General features: G+C 40.1%; 1 protein-coding gene across 3 annotated transcripts in view; it reads left to right on the forward strand.

The window, feature by feature from the left end:
- Nucleotides 1-21,978, forward strand: part of snx19b (sorting nexin 19b) — a 39,557-nt gene that overhangs the window by 8,774 nt on the left and 8,805 nt on the right. For all 3 annotated transcript variants that reach the window (XM_029446137.1, XM_029446138.1, XM_029446139.1), the window contains exon 11: nucleotides 3,609-3,747. In XM_029446137.1, the coding sequence (XP_029301997.1) occupies nucleotides 3,609-3,747 (139 nt within the window). The remainder of the gene's footprint in view (nucleotides 1-3,608; nucleotides 3,748-21,978) is intronic.

Below are 21,978 nucleotides of genomic sequence, written 5' to 3' on the forward strand. Positions count from 1 at the left end.
CCACTTTCCACTTTCCACTCAGTATTACACACGATTACAGCAGGACTATCTGCTGGAAACCAGCTTCTTCCATATTCCACTCACTTATCAGATTCCTCAAACATATTTTGTCAACCCTTGGCATGCTGATGTAGATGAAGAGCCAAAAACACATGAATGTGACTTGGTGCGACAGCCCTTTTACTTTCCCTTTCCAAACCTAAATGCTTCCATTAACACTCCATTCACTGACATGGGTTAAAACTGTGTTGGTGGTAATGTGAACACCGTCGGACATAGCCTGGCTTTGGTGAACAGCCATCTCTGTTAGCAGTGAAACTTAATGTAATGGTGTTGATGTAGACACATTATATAACTCGACTCCTCTGAGAGAGAACAACAACGAGAGAGTGTAAGCAAAGCCAGAATTAAAAGTGAAACAAACACTGCTTCATTTGTAGACTGGATTCTGTGAATGCTGACAAGATCATCTATGACATTAGTCTTACTGTATATAAATGGCTCCAATGTGGATTAAATGTGCATTCAGTACACCTGCATTATAAGCACTTCCTGTCTGAAAGCGGTAGGGCTGTACTGAACAGTTTGAAGCTTCTTTCATAACGTGACATTCAAATTCTAAACCAATATTCGAATGGTGCGCATTTCGCTTGCGTTTCTAATTATTCTATTTGAACCCGGTATTTCTGCACAGTTGCAGACTAAGTTGAGGCTATATATCTTATATCTTATATAGATAAGATAATACTAATTGCTTGTTTTGTCGATTGTTATGCTTTTTTCATGCTGAATGACTTATTTCCAAGAAACTTATGATTACATCTCTGGTCTCACTTTAAACACAAGTTTAAAGTTGTGTATTGCCGGATTCTTTATGGAGAAACTCAGTTTTACAAATCTGTCGATTAAATCGATATATCATATCATATATAATATCGTGCTATTTGACTGAGAAATTCTTTAGTGGAGCACAGCCCTAATATTATTAGTATTACACTATTTGTAGAATTAGATTCCGGTGGTGGCTGCTTTGTTTCCTACTCGTGTGATCCAAAGATTTCCAATAACTCCAGAGCGTTTTAAAATCCAAAAGTTAATGGATGTAACCATTTCCGAAATTCACAACATGTTTTTATCCAAGCAAATATTCTGCTTCCATCCATAATTTGTTGGAGTTTAATCTTTAAAAAAACAAATATTTCCGCTGCATTTCTCTCCCGCTTGTCGCACACAAAAGCAGAAGCACACACCTGTATCTTTACTTTTTTAGGGTGACGACATCATAAAACATGAGCTTCATTTGAAAACCTCTATAAAAGCTTTGAATGTAAAGAGATGATGTGTACAACCCTAGAAAGCGACATTACAGGGACCAGTAACATAGAAACGCATGTTCAGCGCTCCCTGTGGTCTTCAGCTCTCCATGCAACTCCCCAGGTTTGTGGGTTGGTGGGTATTCTGTTCCGCCACGTCCCAAAATTGATGGACAATCAATAAAAAAGCAGCAGAACCAGAGATGTTTTCTTTGGGACCCATGCCCAGTGTTAGCACTAACCCATAACTGTTAGCGGTCTTTAACTCTTAACGGGAATGTCTTGCCATCCACCATGTTGCATTATGCATCATCACCGCTCCATCTTTCTCCATCACAGCGAATCAACATAGGAAAAATGGATGATCTCATTATGGTCATATGGGAACTATCTCTTCCTTTGCTTGACATTGGAATGATACATTCCTCATTTAATTGAATCCAAATTACATTTCTTCCTTGTTAGGCATCTGGTCCTTGTCCTTTTGAAGGACATTTTTCCCCCAGACGGTCAAGGTGAATGAAGCGCCTCGTTCTGACCAGACCCTGAAATGTTCCACTATAAAAGTTACCAGACTGACAGTTCGTTGAGAACTAATACGCTACTTTCACAGCAGATATATAGATATCTGAATACCGCAATGTTTCAATAAGTGTGTTAAAGGCACGTTGAATCTTTACAAACAACCCAATATTCAATTATGAAACTCATTCCGTACTGAATAACTGACACTGCATTTAAGTCGAAAACTCAAGTTTCTTTAAATAAACTGGGCTTGTAAAATTCAGACACCAAAATTCAACATGAAACATTTAAACTTCGGGCTAAAGGATCAGCAGTCAAGCTTGAATGGAATTGACCTCGGCACAGTTCATCAAATCTCTTTTATTCATGTGATCCAAGAAAGAGAAATACAGATGAGTGGCTTGAAATGTTTTTCAAATTGCAAACCTTTTAATTATTGAATTAAAAATCAAAGAGGGGAATTCAAACATTGTGAATCCAGATAGATTTTTCCCAAAGAAAAAATATTTCAGTGCTATTTTATGTCAATGCTAAATATTAAGTAGTAACTACTGTTCACAAGGTGTCCAATTTCTTATTATTAATATTATTTAAATTAATATGACTTGTCTTTACTTCTGAAGTGCTACCTCCATTTTCTTTGTCGAAGTGCGCCCCCCAAGCTAATCATTAATCAGATCTCTCCCAGACTCACTATTATACAATTAGGTACATTAGAAATTTGCAGCATCATATGTAGGGGTTGGAATCTCCTCACAACCGCATTATAACATTTTCTCACTGTGTGACCACTTACTTTTAAAAAAATTAGAATGATCCATAATTAAAATAAACAGATGATTTTGCTTCCATTTTCTTTTATTAATACAATAGTAGTAATAAATGGAAGAAATGTGTCAACTGGAGGGTTACAGTTGCCGCCAGCATTGCAATGAACCAACAAAAAAAGAAACAAAAGTCTGCCAGCAGCGTACTTGTAATAAGTTAACACGGACCTCAGCATGTTCTGAATCACTTCCCTCACCAAAACTCAAGAAGTAGCCTAGCTTAGAAGGTAAACATGACGCACGTCCAATTGGGTCAGCTGGAAGGAACTACAAAATTGTTACAGGCAATCGTATTGTTTTAAATTTCCGATTATTGACTTTTCTGCATCGAGATATAATCTTTCAAGAGAGAATCGCGATACATTTGATAAGGATTTCCTGCTTTGCACATTAAACATACAATTTCAAAAGTCTTGTGAAGAAATTGTTTTCTTAATGTAAGTATTTACCTGAGAAAGTTTCATGTTAGTTAAGTCTTTGGCCTTATTCACCTGCAGTGTCTTGCACCTGCATCTTGCTTTAAAACACTTACATGTACATATACCCTGCAGATAGCATTGGAAGGATTGTGCTCACCAAAAGACTGTTTTGACTGAAAAACAAAGTACATTTAAATGTAATGGAGCATGGTTCATTTTCGAGTGCTAGAATAAAAAACCACACCAGCAACATCTAGGTCCAACCACACGAGGGCAGTGTTAATAAATGTATGAAGCTGATGGGATTACTGGACCTTCATGTTCATCAGATGTACACAGAAGAAACGTATTTCTGTGAAACAGATATTGTTTGGTTTCTAATATACCTACACGTCCCTACAGGTGCTGCTTTTGTATGCTAAACCGACATACAGTACATTACATTCTGTATCTGATCTCTGCCTATAACACAGTAATTAACTTGTAGAATTGAGTTGTGTTTTTATGTGTCTTTTTGCATGTAGTGGGCACAGCATCTGAGATGGCGCTGGCTGAGGTGGCTCTGAACATCCTGTGTCTGCTGATGAAGGAGCAGTGGAGCTGGCTGTGCACCGAAAACATTCAGAGGACCGTCAGGCTGCTGTTTGGGACCTTTATTAACAGGTGACATGCTACATTCTAACAGTCATGGGACAAAAGAGAACTACAAGTGAAACTTATTTCAGTAACACTTGTCTAACAGTAAACTTGGAAAAAGTTGTTTTCTCCAGGAAGAGATACAGAGACATAAAGCAAAAGCATACTTACAGTTTGGGAAAAGCCAGCAAGAGTAAACTAGATTTTGTAATTATCCAACCAAAAAAAGAGCCCAATGTTGCCAACTCTTTTACAATGAAAGTAGCTAGCAGCACTAGCTCAAAAAGTCACTAAATGTAGCAAGAAAGTAGCCAAGTTGGCAAGCCTTCCCCCCCCCCCCCCCCAAATTATCATTATGGACGTAAACAGTGAACATGGCTATTGTTAGTATTCACAGCTGTGGAAGAAAGTGCATGGGCAGAGTGCGCGCAGGTATGCAGGCAGGTCGGTCGTATAGTATTTCAACAAATATAATAAAGAAAGTTTCCAAAATACATTACCCACCCTAGCTTAAAAAGAAGATTGATTTAGTTCAATGCATACAATAACAAAGCAAACAGCCTGTCAATCTGCAAATGTAGACTAGAGTCCAAAGGTTATGCCACCCTAATGATGCGTTGCTATGTCCTTCAGACTGATCGACCGCCTGTCTGTCCAGCACACAAAGTCAAATGTCATGATATATAGATTAAAGTCATGTAATCAGATCACACTATACACTTTTCCAACATTTGACTTTGACACAAAATACCTCAACTGAATTCCTCTGTCTCAGTTTCGCATGTACGAAAGCTAGCCCCCTTTGACTACAAGTCTTTTATTTTGAGATCTTTTTGTATATTTTTATGTTGTCCAGGAGAACTAGCTCAGCAAATTTGTAAATATTGCCAGGAACACAATAGGTACCAAGCAAGACTGTCATAGTGACTACGAAACCAGTGCCCTCTCAAAAACTGATACGTTGTTACTTAACACAAAGCAGCCCTTGTTCAGTTAGCCCCGGTTGCAAAAGTACCAGAGTAGGAATTCCCTTATTCCATCAGCCTTTGCAGCCTTTGCACCACTGGGGGGCAACTCATGTTACACTCTTGCCAATGTGAGTCTTGCACATTAAACACTTTTTACTCATAGCAGTACAATAGCTTTCCCCACATCAACAGCAGGCTCACATGTCCCATTTAAATGCCTGCAACCTTGTTTTGTTTTGTTCGTTTGTCCTTGGACATTAATGTAGATATAAGCTCATTTTGATTTTGAAGAACATTAAAGAAATACATTAAACATATTTAATTGTATTCATTTATATTCCAGTTAATATTTACAGTATCTGTACATTTGGAAAGCATCTTTTGGCTTTTGCGGTGAGTGATTCACCAATATAATATAATGTTGTATAAGTTCCATCACACGCCAAGATACTAGGATAGACACTATTTTATTAACGGATTACAGTAAAAACATGAAAGAGTGGATTACGTGTTTCGCATGTTACTTTATCAGAATACTAAATCAAGTTGCAAGTTATATTGGGGTTTAGGTAACTTGGGGCGCTGTGGACTAAAAAGGTTTGGGGACCACTTCTATAGTTAGTGCTGCATGAAAGAAAGTTCTATGTTATGTGCTATGTTGCCTCTTTGCAGCATACTAACAGTTGTGCCTCATGTAGATTTGTTGGACTTTATAAGCGCGACAGGATGGTGTACTGTGTATAGAGGGTGTCTGCGAGGAATGTCAATGGTTAACCGTTAATCTGTTAACCACAGAGAATTTTGACCGGTTACAACAGTCGGTCTATAGGTTAATTTATGGTCTATAGCAGGGATGGGCAACTGGCGGCCCCCGCCCTAACTTTGTGCGGCACGCGAGTCAATTTCCAGAAATCAATACAATTATTGGTTTCACAAGCAAATCATTCGAACCAAGTTCCGCTAGAGGCGAATATTATGAATGTTAGAGGTGTGATTTGCAGATGCACACAGATTTAAGGTGGATGAGCCGTGGGAAATGCTTGGAGAGGTTTTTTGCGCTACTCGCCGAAATCCCCGTGTTCTTGGAGAACACCATCCAATGTGATACAAGTGCGTACTGCACAAAACTCAGGAATACAAATTTTCTCCTCGACCTGGCCTTCCTTGCAGACATTACATTGCATCTTAATCGCCTGAATATGCAGTTACAGGGAAGATGCCAAACCGTGTCGGATCTTTATGCGCACATGAACGCATTTCTTACTAAACTGGCTCTGTTTAAAGAAGAATTTTCGTCCGACCGTCCTAATTTGGCACACTTCCACTCATGTGAAGAGATGAACAAAAATGCCCCCGAATGTGAGAAAACATTACCCAAGAACAGAGCCGACATAGAAACACTGCAGCAGCAGTTTAAGAACCGCTTTCAAGATTTCCCCGCCACGCATTGCGTTATTCACTGACCCCCTCTCCGCTGCTATCAGCGATTACCGTCAGACCGCTTCTTTCTAGCAAAGCACCAGGAGAGGGGAATTTCCTTTCGGAGACTGCTACCCGAGTCCCGCTTTCCACTCCTCAGGGATTTTACGCTCTCAATGGCCAGCATGTTTGGCCGCACATACATCTGCGAGAGCAACTTCTCTACAATGAAGCGTCAAGTCAAGGGAGAGAAACAGACTGACAGATGAGACACTGTTCCATCTCATGCACATCAGAAGTAAAAGTGTTGATATTGACATTCAGTGTATTGTGCACCAGCAGGAGAGGCCACAAGTGTCTCATTAAGATGTGTCGCTGACCGATCCAGTTGTGGGGGAGGTTGACTTGGAGAACAATGCATTCTTGTTTTATGGTTTTGTGTAATGGAATATGAGGGAAGAGTAGAAATACCATAACAAGATGAATATTAGTTGTTAAACTCAGTGTTGGTGTTTGTTTACATTGAGTTATAATTTTTGAGGCTCCATTTGCATATGATATAATATATCACTCAGGAATGCAGATGATCTGTTTATGTGTGAAGCTAATTAATAATGAATAATATAATTAAATGAGTTGAAGATTAGGACTACTAAATGCATTTGAATATGAAAAATAGAAAGTTCCATAGTCCTGTTGTAATTCAGAGAGAGAGAGAGAGAGAGAGAGAGAGAGAGAGAGAGAGAGAGAGAGAGAGAGAGAGAGAGAGAGAGAGAGAGAGAGAGAGAGAGAGAGAGAGAGAGAGAGAGAGAGAGAGAGAGAGAGAGAGAGAGAGAGACACAGACAATAAACATTCATTGCCTGTATATATTTAGTTATTTTCATTGAATGAGTCCCTCTAGTTGGCTATTTAGATGATGGGGTTATAGTATCCTACTGATGGAAGTGCAGGGTCACAAAGTGGCCCTCTGATAGTGAGGACACATTTTTTGTGGCTCTCCCTATCCTCAAAGTTGCCCATCCCTGGTCTATAGGTTAATTTAGCAAGGGCACCTCAAGGGTGCATGTGCGTTCATGTTAGCTGCATAGCGTGTGCGTGTCATTTGCAATTTAAGAGCAGGCGATTGGTAGCGCTTCGAAATGCGGTGCCAAAGCCCATTGAGTCTATGGAGCACCGGACTAAAAGGAACGTTTTTTTCATCTAAAAAATTAACTGGTTTGATACCAGTTAATGGGTGTCCGGCTATCGAAAGCAAAATTTCTAGACTTCCCTGGTGTCTGCCATGTGTGGACCTTGTCTTTGATTGTCCGTTGTTGTTTGTTTACTTTGTTTGTTCAATTTCGTACCAACACGGCCAACCAAGTTAATCAATCAATCAACAAACATGTTCTAAATAGCAGGTTAGTAGCCTATGCCAATTGTAGCTTGTTACATTATTAGTATTTGACCCATAGCATTACTGAATATCTTCCCGCCGCAGTAAACTCACTATCGACTATCCCTAATAGTGCTACATTGTGAACAACAAATCCGTGTTGAAATCGGCAGGAGGAGAGCTAGTTAGCGTTAGCTGTTAGCAGGTTGGGCAGTGCAGTCCTGCTCGGCTAAATAACAGCTAACGTTAACATTATGATGCGTTCAAGCTCTATTCAGTTAAAGTCAGTATTGGGCGAAGGTAAATAATGACGTCATCATGATGTGCTCAAATGTAATCTTGTAACATGTAGTTTTTAGCGAGAAACTTCAATAAATCCAGTTGTTTGAAGGAGACGTTTTCACAGCAATATATAATAGATATAAGAGTGGGAATTATGGCCTGTTTAACTTCCTAGCAAAAACCAGTATTCAAACTGTAATATGGAAGTGTGTGTTTAAGTGCAGGGGATTTGTTGTTTCTACCGTGTTATTGAATTTAGTATCGGAAATTGTGGAATTTCACTGATATTGATATCGACTACTAAATATCTTGTATTGTGACATCCCTATACTTTAGAGTTTGCAGGTCTGTGACAAACACTTTGGTTGAAGCATAATGACACCTTCATGGATGTCCTCTCCGAAGTGGGCAATACACCATTTTTCATCTTAATTTATTGTTATTCTTAATAATGATGTTTATTCATGTAATATTGTTGAGACAGAACTTCACTTAGTTACTGTAAATACTTTCCCATTCTCAGTGACTGGTTATAAGCAGATGCTGGTACCATTTTAAAACAGCCTAATATAGATCTTTCCATGTGGCTGATGCTGCCACAACAATGCAAATCATTTTTCTGTCCCTTTAACAGCGGTTGCCTCTGGTTGACTCTGTCTTCTTAAAGTGCTTTTACGAGCTTCTACGCTATGAGCTTCCTGCTGCAAAGAAGTTACGGAAAGTTCAACATAGTAGGGGGCGGCTGACTCTGTGGACTCAGCCAGGTCAGGACATGAGAACACATGGTTTCTAGTGGAGATTCCACAGAGAGGACAGACTCTGGCTTATGTTAGTCAAGAGAGTTGATGTTTTAGACAAGGCTTGGCTATGAGCCTTTGCAGTGGTCCATGTTTTGAAAGGGCATCACTTGCCATGCAGTGTATTACCAGCTTAACAGAAGAAAAACAAAACAAAAAACAGTAAAGAAATGGGCTGATCCGAGAAGCTTTCTATCGCTTCAATGGTATACAGTCCTTTCATTATTACGTTTGTTGTATACTAGTCAATGTGCATACATGCATGCATGCTCCACTATTTGCCACTCAATAGAATGCCTGACATCAACTCCCCAAACATTTGTCGCAGATGGGTATAGCTCCTACAGCCAGTAAACTGAACATGCAGACAATGTTCTCAGGTTCTAGTGTTTGTGGTGTTAGTGCTGTGACCTCACGTTCCCTGGAGTGTCAGTACCAATATATCGTGTCTTCATACTGGTACCGAGTCCTCTATTTTAAGGAGTTCCACCAGCCAAGTATGAAAGGCCTTTTGTTTGGACTCATCTATATTAGGCTGCAGTCTGTCAACATTGCAGTGACAGCTCTCCGTGTGGCAGGTATCTCCTCTCATCAACTGCTTTTTCTGTGCAGAGGAGACGAGATGCTCTGAAGGGCTGTCGATGGAGACACTACGTATGAAATTGTGTTACTAAGATATCTCTGTTCATGTATCGAGTTAAAAACAAATGCAAAGTGGTATATGGTAAGTAGTTGAACAATAACAAATAAAGTGTAAAAGTAAAGCAGCATTTGCTTTACATATACATGTAAGTTATATAAAAGCCTTATATAATAGCCACTTTACTAAAAGGAAAAGTGTGATGTGAATGATAGTTCAAATTGCTTTTGTCAGGGTGTTTTAAAGTGTCGGGCCTTAGCCAGGATTTATTGATGGTTACCAGAACCATGCCTGTGTATTTGGGATGCGCTCCATCTGATTAAGAGATTCAAAAGACAAACAGATAGCAATTTTAGTGTTTAGTGTTTCGTAGACAAACCTCTGCTCGGCTAAAAAAAGTACTTTGAGCCATGCTAGTGGAGTGACTTTAGGGTTGACAACAATGGCTGGTAAGTTGATAAAATTTCGTACAGACTCCCAGGCTCCCAGAGGATGAATCCTAATGACTTTGGTGATGTTTCATCAGGTCAATTTGTCAACATATTTGAGCGCAGCCATGCTATAGGCTTGATAAGAAACTCCAAAATGTTATATGCAGAAACTAACAAACTCAGTGGAGTTTCCGGTTGCTCATTTTATTAAAGCAAGACACCTTGTGTGTTTTGCTCACTATTGGCAACTGAAATGTGTACCTCCCAGTCACACAAATCTGCCTTTTACCACCTCAAAAACATCTCCAGACTCGGTGGCAGAGACCCTCAGAAAGAGCGAAAGCAATAAACTGCTCTATATTGTACTTTGACCAATTCTTCTTAAACATTGAATCCAAATTGCTATAATTTAATGGTTTGATTCTGCAAACTGTCTTCCATCACCTCCTGTCTGGATTATTGCAATGGAGTCCTGTCTAAGCAAAGATCTGGATCTCTGTAGTATGTGCAGAAAGGGTTCTTACCCACACAGAGTCCTGGCTGCACATCACCCCCCCCCCCCCCTCATAAACCGTCACAGGCTCTCGGTCAAGTCCTGTATCTCCTAAAACAATCGTTCCTCAGACTTGGTTCTGCTTACCACCTCCAACACCAGCCTGCAGAATTTTGGGCCTTCAATGTTTCAGTTTTGGTTAGTCATTTTTTTAGAGGGACTGACTAAGGTTATGTCAAGTGCTGTGAAGTTTTTTATTTTTTTTTATATAATCTGACAGCTGTTTGGTGCGAGGTAAGAAGAAGCAGCAGGCAGAACACGTATCTATGCCAGTCTACAGAGGATGCACGTTTGTCAGAATTTAATGTGGAATTGTGAGTGGCTAGAGAAAGCTTGTTTGTCGGTGGGAGATGAAACCCAAAAGTCCAAATCTGGGTCTGTGTGTGTGAGTGAGACAGGTCTGGCTGGAAAATCCGGCTCTGTGCTCCTATAAATGGAGTCCAAGGCGAAGCTCTGGTTTGGGAGATGTGTTTTATGGACTGGAAAGTGGGAAAGTTTAAGATGCATATAGTCTCTTTCTCTTACACAGCGGTCTGGATGGAAAATCCAGCTAGAGCCAGATTGTTGTCAGTGTCTAGATGCAGCAGAGGGAAGCTACTTTATGTGAACATCACAAGCATTAGTATGAGTACTCCATGTTCTGTTTGGTTAAACATGAGGCTTCCTTTCATTTGCCTAATATAAAGGTGGATAAACTCCAGTTAATGATTATCTTGAGGCAAATATCCATCAATACAAATATATGTACTATATACTACACTTTCAGGAAAGCGTGCTGAGACTTATGTCAGCCTTGAAATGTGTGATTCATGCATAAGAGTGTTGAGGTGGGTTTGCCCGACAACAGAATGAAATATGCCTTATGAGACTCCACTCTGACACTTGCGTGCACTGGGCAACATTGGCCCCAGTGGTGTGATGGAGAAAGTGGGTTAGTGGCGATGATGAGACAATATAATGGTTGTAATTAATCTTATTGCATTAAGTGGCTCAGATTTTCCCGGCAAGCTGTTTTGCTGTTTGCTGTGGTCACCAAACACACTAAGTTTGGAACATTCTGCCAGCGAGTCCAGATAAGAGGAGATGTCATATCGGCTGATGGACTGACATTTTTATCACTCTATCTACTTGGAGAATGCACTTTCCCGGTGCACCTCTACTGCCATGCTGATGCTGTCCTTTTGTCAGTGGGTAGTTTGTTGGTCTGAAGGGCTTCCTTATTGCTTTTCAAGACGTTTCACCTCAACAAACTCCATGTGGCACTTCTGTTCTGCCATTCTTTTTCTGCACCTGTCACACAATGACAGGATTCTTTATTTTTACTCCTTAATACGGCATATTAATACTTCCATTAACAAATCAAGTCCTCGCTGACAGCTTGAGGATTTAAAGCTTGTCAACAGTTGTCATGGAGAATGCTCTCACTCTCTTAATCTTTTTATTTTGCTTTCTCTGTCTCTGCTTCAGCGACACTGTTAATTAATACCCAGGGATCTCCATCTGACATACAGTGGCCTGCTTGGGTTTCACCGGTGGTGAACAACAAGTTGTTTGGCTTCAGTAAAAGTAGGTTTCAGGCTCACTGCTGCACTATTTAGCTTGTGACCACATCGTTGCAATTGGAGAGAACTCTGAAGATGTGGTCAGAACTCTAACATTAACACAATATATTACACTGGCTTTTATAAGTAGTATATTTCATTCACCATGAGTCCACTGGCATTTTATTTCATCATTTGTTTTTCAATTTTATGTGTTGCCAGTTTCCCTGTTTCAGAGCATTGGTGCGTGTTGAATAATATTCTGGTTATTATATTCATTGCTGGTATAATGTTTTCACTTCAGGCTCATATAGATTACATTGTGAAGTCTGTTTAAGAACTTTAACCCTTGTTAAAAAATGTCTATGGCCAAAACCCAAGACGCTAAAATGCCAAAGTCGAGGCTTCAAAACCGTAGTCCAAAAACCAATGGGTGACATCACGGTGCTACATCCACTTCTAATATACAAGATATAGTTAACAGCTTGTTGCGCTGCCCCGAAGTGGGCAACAAATACATTTAAGAAATAAAATGTCAAAGAAATGAAAGATCTAAGATACTTATAAATACCTTATTTTGTTTTTGTCTAAACTGTGTAGCTGCAGATTGAAACCTTTGGAGCTCCTAGTAATACGTGTAGTCAGACAAAGAAGAGCAATTATTTTCAAATTTAAATTATTTTCAAATGTTATATCGTTATACTTTTGCCACCATCAGAAACCCCCATACCCTGTTATTCATCATTACAAAGGCCACAGCACTAGCAATACAATTTAGGCACAACTTGGCCGTCCATCTGGCTCCATGCTGCTGTCATGTGTTGAGCACATGTAGTGATGTTAACCCAAGCCGAACGCTCGCTGCCATCTCCACCAGAGAGAAAAATAAATAGTTCAAATGAATTGGTTCAGACACTCTGGTCTAAAATTACTACATGTACGAATATGTATCAGCAGATATTAAGTGAGGTATTAACGATGTGAGAAAATAGTCATACATGTCTGGCTTTGAAGACAGGACTATTTAAAATCTTCTAGTTGTGACTTTAGTAGCTGTTGTTCCTAGAATTTATTCTTTTGGACATAGTGTTTTATTTGGCACCTCTGTCTGACTTTACAAGTGTCCAAGCTCATTTTTCATCATGACTTAACATAACAGAAGACCTCATGCTATGTTACTTGGAAGACCTAATGACTCTCAGCAATGTGGCAAATCCAAGGACTTTCTCTTCTAAAGGATTGGCCCAAAAAATATCCATCCTCAACTCTGGAGGTATGGGTCCTGGGGCCAGGCGTGTGGTGTAAACAGAACACGCTGATGGAAGCTCCAAGCTTCTTCTGTCAGCAGGAATTTACTCTCAGGCTGAGTGTGCCGGTGGTCAGACGGGTGGGCTACACATGACACATTTGGTATTGGTGAGAAGAAGAGGAGGGAGTGTTGGATGGAAATATACTGTTACATAATGGTGCAGGCTATCTATCAGGCTCTGTTGAGTGGAGGAGGTGTGACGCCCCTAGACAGGCTGTGCCTGAGATGAGACAAATGCAGACACACTCTGTATAGTGGGATCAGTCTGTCTGAGTGGTTTCTAGCTCACCTTGTGTTTCAGTTGGAAGTGTGCCCTGTGTCATGTCACTATTACGTTTGCTCGGGGCATTATTCCCTTTCTACATCGACAGACGTTTCTGAAAAAATACATTCTATTCTCTTCTATTACAGGCTATTAGTAGTCTGCAGTTGCCTTCCAATTCCTACAGGCCTATGTAATTGTCTCTAGGGGACATTATAGGTCAAATAGCTAGGTCACTTCTCATGAAGGTTATGAAAGACACTTATCCCCAGCCCCTGTGTGCCATCAGTTAAAGCTTACTAAATCCTTATTTAGTGTTAATGAGTTGTAGAGACACCAACATCCTCCTTCCCCAGCACATGAACGATATGGCTCGTTATTGTCCACACTCTTGATCAAGTAAGATGGAGGACAAGTGTCGGGATGTTTGCGAGATGAACTTAATAAGTGACCCTTTGGCCTCTTCTCATCTCTGGTGTCTGTTTTCACCACTCACCTGAGCCTAGGGAATGAGATGTGGCTCCAAAGTCTCCAGAGACATACTTGTGCAATGACATCTTGTCTGTCGAAAACTGTCTGTAGGCTTATTTTAGCTCAAACGGGACCTGGTTATACTTGTCTGTGTTGACCATAAATGGTAACTAAAATAAATCCCTCTGGAGTCCAACACATGCGTAGTTGTTGGCCAGCTCATCTGATGTTTTAAGTGTTTTTGGATTCTCTTGCGTCACTGATTATTGATTTCCTGCCAAGTATTCGAAGCATCTCCCTTTATCTTCACTGTCGTTGATTATGTCAGCTTGATTGTTGGAGTTGAGCCTGATAGTTCATTTAATCAGTTGATTCAGACCCTTGAGCTTGTGAGTGTAACTGGACTCTCTCTTACAACTCTAAATGACTATCTATTGAGGCTAAAGGTGTGTGTTTCATAGCATAAAGAAATCAGCATGTATGTCCTTGTGTTTGTTTAGTTTTAAATGTGTGCTTTTTCTGTTTTTATGCACATTTTCAATTTACTTATAAAAACCTGATTGGAAACACTCAACATTTGAAAAACTTTGTCATGAAATTGCAAAAAGGTTCTTATGCTTGGCTGAGGTGGTGTCAAGGTACAGACATCTTTAAATACTAATTGTGGATCTAATGCTATGTTGACTTGTTGAAAGAGGTGGAAGAAGGGCCTTTGTCAACATTTGTATGATGTATAGTATGACGTTGATAGAGTTAGTATGACTGCGTGTCTCCTAGCAATGCCAGCCCTCAAATGTCAGTGAGCTACCATGGGACAGAGACAAGTTTTACCCCCATTTGAAAAATGGAAAAATGTGCACAATAGCTTCAGTTTAATTAGAGTTTATACTTCCTTTCTAAAAAAGTGAGGAGAATTCAAATTTCAGTTCCGTTATAGCATTAAACAAGCAATCTGGTCAGTTATCTCACTGATTGACATTCAGTTGGCATTACAAGCCTAGATATGTTTCACAGTGTACTGAAAATGTGTTACCAGTCAGTGCAGAGGAACAAGAGGAGCAGGAGGATGTAATATTTGGAGCTGGCTTCTGTCTCTAACTCTGTCAGGGATCTTCCTCTGAGCTCATATTGGGTTGGCACTGCCTACTCTCTACGCCTGCTTTTTGAGTATCTTTGGAAACTCAAGGATTATATTATGTCACCTGCACTGTAAACGTCTGTTTCCTGGCAGGCCTAACGGAGTAATCACAATCACAGAGACTCCCTTTGCTCTCTCGTGTGAGCTGCATGTTTTTCACCCAGATAGTCTTGGGATCGGCAACTCCTTGTGTACAGCACTGCTAGACTGTTTATATTGAATAAGCATAGCTGTAATATACTGCATATTTTTTTTTCTTTATGATCAGTGCTGTATACATTAAAACATTTTAAAATGCCAGTAAAGAGGCTCATTGCTGCATGACGTTTGTAAAGAAAAAGCAGGCTGATCAGTGTGGTGACATTTTGCAAACTTCTCCCGAGATGATCCACACTTGTGTATCAATGTGACTATAATACAGTTACACTATTTAGTTAAATTTATGCCGCATTAAATCCACAGGCAGAGAGCAGAACATTGGTTGGGCGCTCTCCTCTTCTCTCTGACAGAGTGAAGCTGGAAAACTACTGGTGGTTTTCATGGTAGTAAGAATGCTGTACACAGTCTAAGACTCTGCCAGACCATAATCTCTCATATAGAATTACTTGGCATCTGTCAGCTCTAATTGGTTGAAAGCACTATGTGTGTGTGTATGCAAGGTCTAAATCTGTGTGTGGTTGCATGGGCCAAAGGGAAAAATAATCTCTATGGTGATTGCCATAAGACTGTAATGGTGATGACAGCAGAGACTAAGTTCGATGGATGTTATTGTACCAGTGTGTGTGTGTGTGTGTGTGTGTGTGTGTGTGTGTGTGTGTGTGTGTGTGTGTGTGTGTGTGTGTGTGTGTGTGTGTGTGTGTGTGTGTGTGTGTGTGTGTGTGTGTGTGTGTGTGTGTGTGTGTGTGTGTGTGTGTGTGTGTGTGTGTGTGCGCTCCAATGTGTGATGGGTGGAACCAAGACGGTGTTAATGTGAACCTCTGTTGGCCATATGTGTTTAAATTCTGGCTCAGGGCTGTAACGTCACATGTCTGTGTTTTGACCAGCCATAGGGAACAAGGCGCCCTGACAAACCCTATAAAACCAGACCAGCACACTCAAACATACACAGAGAAACAGAGCTGACTTTAGACAGCAAGGCAGGCGGCTGTAAGACGGCACCATGGCCTGAACGGAGGTGGTGATGTGATGAGCTATGTGCCAGAGGGCTCGTCTGAGGTGTAAGCCTCACTGGGAACAGACACATCACACAGTTAAAGCAGCTGTGCTCATTGCTGACATCTGTGGTGATCACTACTGCATAGTTTGGAAGTGTGGTCTGTCTCTTAGTGCCTCTGCTGGCGTAAGTCTGCAGGAATGGATCTGTAGTATGGCTACCACTGTGTACTGAGTCGGCTGTTAGATGATGATACAACCCACTTACCTGTCTGTGCATCTCGTCGGTTGCCACAATCATTCACGTACACATTAGAGTTTGGATAACCGACACAAGCCCGACGGTTCGGTCTGGGTTATTTACAAATGATGTTTGGGTCGGGTTCGGCCTACTTGACATGGGGCTTCAAGTTCTTTTTAGTGAAAATATAATGTAAAAATCTTACTGTGTTGGGCTACTTGTTGTTTAGTGCTTCTGGGGTTTGTTATGTAGCCTACGTGACAATGCATGAACGCAACACATTAGCCACCACAGATTCTTTTTTACAATACATAGTTTACATTTTTGTACATGACATTTAGATGTTTCATAATGAACCTCCAAATTCTGACTAATTTAGAGGCAAATAAAGAATTATAAAAGTCCCAGAAAACTTGTTTTTCAAATGTAACTGTCTCTCTATAGAACATAAAATATTCATGATTCAATAAGCATTAATCAAAGTTAAAGTAAACAAAGTTAATCAGAAAACAAGCTCAAAACTGTTGGCAATAAAATTTGGCTAAACTCTCAACTCTCTCAACTGAGCCTTGTCCTTTGCAAACCAGTGAGAAGAGCTCAGAGAAAAACACAAATACTCTCGAGTTAAATACCCCCCAAAAGTATGTTGTGACCATGAAGGCCCCGAAATATGTTTTTAGGGTCTTTAAGGTTTTGTAAGTTTAGAACCAACAGCTCTAATCAGCTGTGGGTCACACAGGCCACGAACCATCAACAACAAGTAGCCGCAGTCATAGCAGTCTATGGATGTTGAGAGGCATGCAACAGGTCCACCGTCAAGCAGAAAAGACAGAGGCTCACGCTGTAAAGTAAAGCGTGAGACATGTCGGAGCCGGTGTAACCAGCTGTGTTGACTACAATTAAATCTGTTGCATTTGAAGAATATGAGAATATGGCTGAAGCACATTGTGTGTAGATAAGCTGTCAGAACAGTAAAATCAGCAGGTTCTTTTGTTTGTTTCATGTAGAACATCATACTTACTTGTTGAGTTAATATGTGAACCTTTTCTTCACTATTAATGTTATTTAAATGAAACTCAGTGGCCTGTCCATGTTCCTGCTAACTTATCTTAAACAGTGTGTCACTGCACACTGTTACACTGTTACACTATTAGAAATGACTATGTGTTGGTCTGGTGGGCTACAAATCAGCATTGAAATTGAAAGCTAACCAACCATTACCCTTGAATGCACCATTCTGCCTTCATTTTATGTGTTGTCACAGTGTTTCGCAGCATTCATTTGAATGTATTATATCCACAAATAGTGTATGTTGTATATAAACAGATGCAGATTTAATCTTAGTTTCTACTTCTATAGCCATGACTGTTCTAAGTAAGGGTTGGCTGTTAATGCTATAAAACTAACACTTCATCACTTTGACTGACCTCTAATTTAATCCCTGCTTCTTAAATGTAACAGAGCTGGTTTTGGTGAGCACTGACTTTATTTTTTACCACGACAAACAAGAGGACACGTATCTCCTAAAAGAAGCTTTGGAATTTACTATCATTTCTTAGCGATGTATCATCGACATTGGATATATGTATCAAGGCAATGAATAATTGTTGAAGTGCTCACTTACTTCAGGATTAATAAGGTGTGTGCTGAGCAGTGGCTTTAATCCTGTTCAGAGTGCATATGTATCGCATATTTCTATTACTGTATTATTACATGGCCAAATGTCTAGTGTTTTATTTTTCGCACGTCCATCAGTCCATAACCCGGGAATTCTTTGGTCATGGTACAAAGCTCATCTCCACATGACTCATGTCTGCCCTCACTGCCGTGTCCACATCATGACCGGTGGTTCCTCCTTATTGCTCACAGGCTACAGATAAATGATCTCATCTGTGGGGATGTAAACTGTTTTCATGATCTCCAGGTTTTCCTGCTGTTCTCTCTGATGTAAGACCATTTACAGACAACGGAAGTCTTAATGGAAACCGGGGTAAACAGTACGGATTCACAGCCGTCATACACTTACCTAAGGAGGTCACAGTTAAGCAGGTTTCTAGTACAGTGGCAAAATGTCACTACCTGTTGGTTGCGTTCTTCCCTAAGGAAATCTGAGAACATTGTCACCTCTACAATTTGATAATTCAGATTATCAATGAAGATGTATTACTCAACACAAAAGGTGTTCTAACAGATTCAAAGCTGTGTCAGCTGTCTTGAGTACAAAATAGAGAGTAGATATGATATATTGTTTCACTCATGATATATATATATATAATTTCAACCCTAACAATAATAACAGTGATTGTGTATTGGACTCTGTAGGGCAGTGTAGATCACCAACATGTGGGTTACTTGCACTTAATACCTGAACATATCCTTTTAGAGACAGAGAACCGAAGCTGTTCATGTACCTACACACAACAAACATTAGAATTTCATTTCTGCTTATGGGTTCCTAAATGCAAACAAAGGCTACATATCTGCAAGGATGTATGTTGAACAGTTGCTCTTGAATGTGCCCTTCACAGACCGCATGGTCCAGAGAGGGGGTGTGGTTAACAGGTGTTGCAATCAATAAATGACTGCTTGCTCCAGAGGCTCAGTGTGTGCATGCCGGTCAAACCAAACCGATGGCTGTGTTGATTATTATTATGTTCTTAAGTCGGCGTTCCAGCCCCGCTTCATTATGGCAGCGTCAACAATCTACGTAGCAATCTGCCAGAACCTGTCCATGAGCGTAAAATACTAGTAAATACTTAATACTACTTAATTTTGTGAATGTTCAGTTCAGTTAAAGTTGATCAGTTAACGCTTAAAAGACTGATATTTTTCTTATTAATTATTTTACCATTTTGGAATAGAAATGGGGAAACGATGTGTTGTGATTTACAACAGTGCACACAATTAAAGGTGCCCTGCAGAGTTTTAGACCTCTAGTAGCGCTATGGAGCTGTTTTTCCATGAGTGGCTGCCTGTTTTGTTTATCTCTTGCACATGCAGGAGCGCGCTAATGCGCGCACCAATGATTTCACACTATTCCTCTGATCTACTGGTGGCGGATATGAGATCCACTTATAGTAAATGCTGTAAGTGAGTGAGCTGTATGCGACTGCTTTGTAGATTAAAACAATTATGTTGATTTGATTAGGCTTTGGCTTTCACTCGGGGAGGTATGCAGCAGTAGAGGTCGCCACTTTGTGATCCTAACTTTACATCTTCATCTTTTTAACTTGCTCTTAAAGTGCAGCTATGATTATAATGAATATTTCTGCTTTGACAAGCTGCTGCCAGGTATTCTTGCCTAGTATTATATATTTTGTTATTTCATTATCTTGATTATATTCCAATTGGTCTCAGCAGATGGAAACTTAGCCTGGAACATTTTGAATAGTCCGTCCGCTGCATGCCCTCAATTAAATCAGATCCCAGAGCAGACAGTGTCAGCGTGTTCATTTCCACGTGTGAAGCTATATTGAGACAATCTGTCTTTAACCAGTGGGTTATTTTTAGTAAACATAGTGCATGATTCCTGCCATTAACACAGATGGACATTACGGGAAAGCTCACACTATTTTTATCTGCTCCCGTTTGTTGAAGGTCCTCAAAACACTTGTTACACTTGTTCTTGTTCATGGTCTCCACATGTAACCACACAGAAAATGACTGTCTTTATCTGTTAAGACCATTTCTGTGGTGTTGATTTTTTGTATTTAGGAGAGCTATCATTTTTATTTGCTTGGCATGACAAAGGCTTTGAAGTGAATTCATTTAGCCACATGTCACAGAGCTACATACAAGCAGGGTTTTGTTTAGCATAAAAAAAAAAAAAGATTCTCCGAAAAGTAGCCTTAAATTAAACTACGTTACAGTTTATCAGTCTTGATCAAATTCTGCAATTATTTCTGGGCCTGTATATGGACCTGTAATACTGTAGGCTCATAGCTGGCTGCTATGAGAGTGGGCAAAGGTCTGAGGCTTCAGAGTTCTGTAGGGCCCCACAAATGTATGTATTTAAAAAAGTATTGACTGGCCTCAATTCTGTATGTTATTATGTTTGCACAACTCTAACCGGTGGTCACTTGGTCGCAGAGAAAATGTGCAACATACATGTATGAGCATCTCAATGCGAGCAGAGATTGACACAGAAATTCCTACAAATTAGATTTGCCATTAGAGTAGGTATAGTAGGCTCACATTACCAGCTCCCTAGTACAAAGTGTGTGTAATGTCCGATTGAGCCAATGTGTGTATAGAGCTTGTCTGGGGCATTCAAGGCGAGCGAGTGGCTGTGTTGATGACGTTTCCATATGGCTGGCGTGAAATCGGAAGAAAGCATGCAAGGTTGAAGAAGGAAAAAAAATGTAAAATTCATACGAGAAAACTAAACGTATTACTAGAAGTCTAAAACTCCACAGAATATCTTAAATAAGATCTGTGTCAATGTTCCCTGCCAGTCATCGTATGAGAAACACCATTTAATTTGAGTTTGTAGCTCATTGTTGACCTTTGAAACCGCAGCTGACAAAGAAATCTCAACTCAAGGTCCACGTGTTTGCCTTCTCTGGAACATTTGGTTTAACTCTACAGTTCTATGGCAAATGATGAAACTCACTCGCTGGTGAAGATTGTGTGATAGTTGATAGATTTGAGACTGTTGTAAACTAAATGTGTTTGGATCAAAAAGGATGACATCTATGGGTAGGATCTTCCTCTCTGTTGTAGCTCAATGAGTTACTCTGTTAATCTGCCGTTTCAGGATTGAAACTGTACAGTTGTGATCGAGCCGGCCTCCATTGTCTTCATTTTACACACAGTTGCATCTTATCTGCCTTGACTGGTGGTAGACAAGTTGCATTGGTTGCACCGCAGTAAGATGAAGTAGAATGCCCTAAAATGTTTGATGACTCCATATTTGTGTACAACTACATACAGGAAAATGCGTCCTTGTCTATGTTTGGTTTTGTTTAAGGAAACCCCTCCAGTAACACTGCAGAAAAGTTGCTTCCTCTGTGTCTCCCAGTCCAAACCTAAAACGTCACAATGAATGTATGGCAGTCACGGCCCTAACCCTTTAAGCCCTTTAAGGAATGGTAAACACTTTTCTCTTGTAATAGCATGCAACCATCAGATTTAATCGTTCTAAAGATTTACAGTTACAAGTGAATGTGGAATCCCTGACAAACTGTAAATTAGTCCAAATAATGTCTTGGTGCTTCAGCTCTTTACTGTGTCTGTCTGACTGTAGGTCTCTGTGTCCATATTCCTGTTTGCAGTGGCCAGTCATAACTCTTTTTATTTTAGTGATTTAGTGAGCTTGTCTCTGACCGGTATGAGCTGGTGAAGAGACTAACTTCATTGTCCACCTGCTGAGCTTTAACCAGCCTCGACCAAAATACACTGTTACTGGGGGTGAGGATAGACTTCAGTGGTAAGGACGCTTTGCAACATACTCGCAGAATTTGCAACATTGTCTGTATTTGTGCGTGTGTGTGGAGAATTTACTTTTATATCGACCTAATGTTTTATTAATATTTCACATCAACCTAATTTGTTTCCCTTTTTTAAGTCTTTTAAACCCAGATGTTGCCCCCTTAAAGTCAAATTGAAATTTGAATTCTCCTTGCTTTTTGTCAGGAAATACAAAATACTGCATCATTGGGCATTTTCCTCCATTTTTG

Source organism: Cottoperca gobio, chromosome 13 (assembly GCF_900634415.1).
Source record: "Cottoperca gobio chromosome 13, fCotGob3.1, whole genome shotgun sequence".
Taxonomy (NCBI): domain Eukaryota; kingdom Metazoa; phylum Chordata; class Actinopteri; order Perciformes; family Bovichtidae; genus Cottoperca; species Cottoperca gobio.